The 3,589-nt window shown below is 50.1% G+C and overlaps 1 protein-coding gene across 1 annotated transcript in view; it reads left to right on the top strand.

Moving 5' to 3' along the window:
- Positions 1-3,589, top strand: part of SSH1 (slingshot protein phosphatase 1) — an 18,430-nt gene that overhangs the window by 3,456 nt on the left and 11,385 nt on the right. The window contains exons 3-6 of the mRNA XM_010142484.1: positions 974-1,038; positions 1,192-1,313; positions 3,078-3,146; positions 3,563-3,586. Coding sequence (XP_010140786.1) covers positions 974-1,038; positions 1,192-1,313; positions 3,078-3,146; positions 3,563-3,586 — 280 coding nt within the window. The remainder of the gene's footprint in view (positions 1-973; positions 1,039-1,191; positions 1,314-3,077; positions 3,147-3,562; positions 3,587-3,589) is intronic.

The raw sequence follows: 3,589 nt of genomic DNA, 5'->3' as shown, positions 1-3,589 counted from the left end.
CCCAGCCTCTGACACTTGGGACTCCTGGCGCCAGCTGACAGCATTCTTTTGAAACTACCTGTGGCTGGTTCGATTTGGTGTTGCTGGCAGGAGTGAGGAACGTGCTGACAGGATTTGGGTCTCGGGATGGACATACATTTCTTAGTGCCTTCTATCCCTTTCCTGGTTTCAGGACAATCCCTTTTTGAGGTAACTCATCACAATTTGGCCTGTGAGAGTTGAACGCAGTGTAAGAACAGACCGTCCCCCTTCCCCCAGTCCCTTGCAGCGTGCCAAACTGGGGTGAAGATATGGCAGGGAGTTGTGTGGTGAAGGTACATGAGGACTGATAAGCAGACAAGGAGTTCAGGAAAGTGGATGCTCCTTACCCAGTGATTTTATACCTTACAGCTTTGGAATAATGATTACTGGGAAAGGAGAAATCAGCTCGACGGGGCCTTCTGAGAGAGGAGTGTGTGGGACAGGCACAGTACGGTACTGTGTGTCTGCTGCTGAGTAATTGCTGCGAGCACAAAGAGGGTGTTTGAGTCCCAAGCTTGGCTTTGGATTTCTTTAATTGTCAGCAATTTTATAGACCCAGCAAACATCCTACAGAAGGAATTTTATCTCCTGTGGAAAGCTCTGAGCATGTCACTGAGTTGTTAATGTGAACTTGGTTTATTTTCTTGTAGGTTCCTTGTTCCTTTCACCAAACAGAAATGTGCCCACTGCCCTAGAGCCCAAGGGACTTGCTGCGTGAGCAGCACTTGGAGATAAGAGGGATCTATCACCCAAGCATCCTAAGGTTGAGTTCTCACACAGCCAGAGAACGCTCCTCCAAGATGCTACTTCTGTTAGTATTGTCTGGGACAGCAAAGTTAATTAAGCTCCCTTAAATGGTATTTTTTTGACTTACAAACACCCCATTTCACTAAAGGTCAAGACTGCCCATTCTTAGTGCAGCGAGAGACCCTTTCTGATTATTTCTCTGCAGGTGACCTCCCCCAGCACCTCCAGGTGATGATCAACCTCCTTCGCTGTGAGGACAGGATCAAACTGGTAAGAAGAGATGTGTTTTCCTGCTCTCCTTTCTGTTGGAGGCGTTTGAAACGGGCCTGTCGAGGTTCATGAAAAGCATTGGCAAATTGCAGCAGCGATGGAAGCAGCGATGATCCACCAGCCAGCTTGCAGAGCTCGATGTCCTTTTTCTAGGCTGTCCGTTTGGAGAGCGTGTGGACAGACCGAGTCCGGTACATGGTGGTTGTATACAGCAGTGGACGACAGGACACGGAGGAGAACATCCTGCTGGGTGTGGATTTCTCCAGCAAGGAGAGGTACGTCTGTGCCTGGAGAGTCAGCCAGGCTGCCTTCTCTGGAGAGCCCGTCAGCACCAGACTGTCCCCGGGCAGTTGGTTCACACATGTCTGCAATTTCTAGCAAGGAAAAGGAAATGTGTTGAGTTATCTGAGCAGTTATGAGGGTGAGAGGGTGATTTCTGTTCCAGAAAGCTTTTAGTCTCCTTGGAGTCGCTGGGCAGTTGTGGGCGAAGCGTTCACGTGTTAATCTGTCTGCCGGGCTGCAGCCTCTGCCTCGACTATGGCGGTTTGCTGCCTGCTCACTGCACAGTGCTCTTGCAGACACATCTGCAGAACTGGAACTTGCTCCGTTGACCAGAGCCCAGGTCTGGAGATGGTGTGATGCAAGGGACTGGTTTGGGGGGTAGCTGGGTTGCCAAATAGCATCGGAAAACAATACTGCAAAAGCACCTCCAAAACCAACAAACAAATGTGTCAGTGCTGAGCCATTTCTTTTGTCGAACTGATAAGAGCACGTAATATTTGGAAAGGCAAATAAACTGTTCTGTTATTGCAGCCCTCTCACGTTAACCCGCTTCTAGGTGAATAAACCAAGGCAGAAAAGCTCTTGGCTGGGAGAGCCACGGCTGGGTTGGCAGAGCTGGAGGTAGCGGTCAGTGCGTCCAGCCTGTCGTTGCTGCTCTCCGATGGTTTCGCGGGCTGCCCCGTCGTGCTGGCGCAGCCAGCGTGACTTCTGGTTTCCTTTTGGAAAACCCGAGTGGTTGTTTCCCTTGCTTTGGGCGGAGAGGAGAAGCTTTTGCACTGCAAAACCTGAGACCACCTTCCAATAACTTGCTTTTGGTGGTAATTGATGTGAGACGAGAGGAAGGATGGGAAAGTTATGACAAGCCCATCCTTACCATCAGGTTCACTGCCATTTCAGTTGCTGCCTGAAAGCCAAAATTTTTGTTAATTAAGGGTAAGTCTCAGTTGGCATTAGCGACTTCGTTGAGTGACTGTGGTGGGGCTGAAATGTGGCTGCTGAGCTGTAAGTGTTCTGCCTGCTGACAGTTTGACTAGACAGGCGCTTTGTAGGTTTTATTCCTTTTACGTGTGTTTAATAAACCCATTTTTTCCTCGCAAAGCTCCGAAGTGCACCTTGTCCACGTGTGTCCAGGCTGGCCTGTCAAATCCCTTGGTCCGCTGTAGAAGGCGGCTGAAGGCTTAAAAAGGAAAGGAAAAGACCAACCCAAACCTGGGTTCTTTGCTAACTGGCTGCTCCTGTACACATCCCAATTGCCTTTAAAACTTTAATATCTCGGTGGCTTAATTATTTACTAGTTGAACGTTACTGGCCCCCGTTACAGAACAGTTTTCTTGCCAGATTGCATCTCTGAGGTGAAAGTCTTCTGGATTAGGTATGCTCACAAAACCTGGTTTTGTCTTTTCTACCGGCCTGACACTGAGCTCTTGAGGGTGAGGGAGCAGGAAGGGTGGTGGGCAGATACCCCAGGGCTTTGTGGCAGGCTCGAGGGCGAGAGGGGAGCTGGTCGCTTTGGTTCTTGCTGCCGTGGTGGTGCTCCAGCCCTGTGGAGCAATCAGCATGCCGACAGCAGAGCAGACTGGAGACTTCAGCTGCCCCTCTCCCTGCGCGTTGTGCATTTGATGGCCTAAGACATTACGAGGAATTGCTAGAGGAGGGCTTGAGGATTTTAAAAATTAAAGAGAATGAATAATTTAGGCTATTGGCGTGACCGCGTTGTGGCCTGCATTTAACGTCCTGTATAACAATCTCTCTTCCAGTAAAAGCTGCACTATAGGAATGGTTCTTCGTCTGTGGAGTGATACGAAAATCCATCTTGATGGTGATGGGTAAGAAACCACATTATCAGGATAAATGTGAATGTCCTTCCCTGCTTGGGGGCTGCTCTAGGAGACATCCGCTGTCACCTTGACAATGAAGTTCAATTTTGGGTTCAGGGCTGCAGTCCTCTTATTCAGACAGCGGGGTTTTGTCTTGCTGCCCTCAGTCTGCTCGCTGGGACCTGTGCTGCCCAGTGAGTGTTCTCTGAAATCCCCCTCAAGGATGGAGCTCCTGTTCCTGGTGGCCTGTGCTGGGCAGGGTGTCCCCTTGCCACTCTTACTGGGGAGGATGTTGGGAAATCAGCAGCACACATTCTCATCCCTGATGCTTTTGGACCATGAGTGCCTCTAGGGCTGCCTTGCCGTAGCTGTTGGTAGAGTGCAGAGAAGAGCCGTTCCTGACTGCTTTTATCTCTCTCTGTTAGCGGCTTCAGCGTGAGCACGGCAGGAAG

Source organism: Buceros rhinoceros, unplaced genomic scaffold (assembly GCF_000710305.1).
Source record: "Buceros rhinoceros silvestris isolate BGI_N320 unplaced genomic scaffold, ASM71030v1 scaffold23678, whole genome shotgun sequence".
Classification (NCBI taxonomy): Eukaryota; Metazoa; Chordata; class Aves; order Bucerotiformes; family Bucerotidae; genus Buceros; species Buceros rhinoceros.
This window is presented reverse-complemented; position numbering and strand designations above follow the sequence as displayed.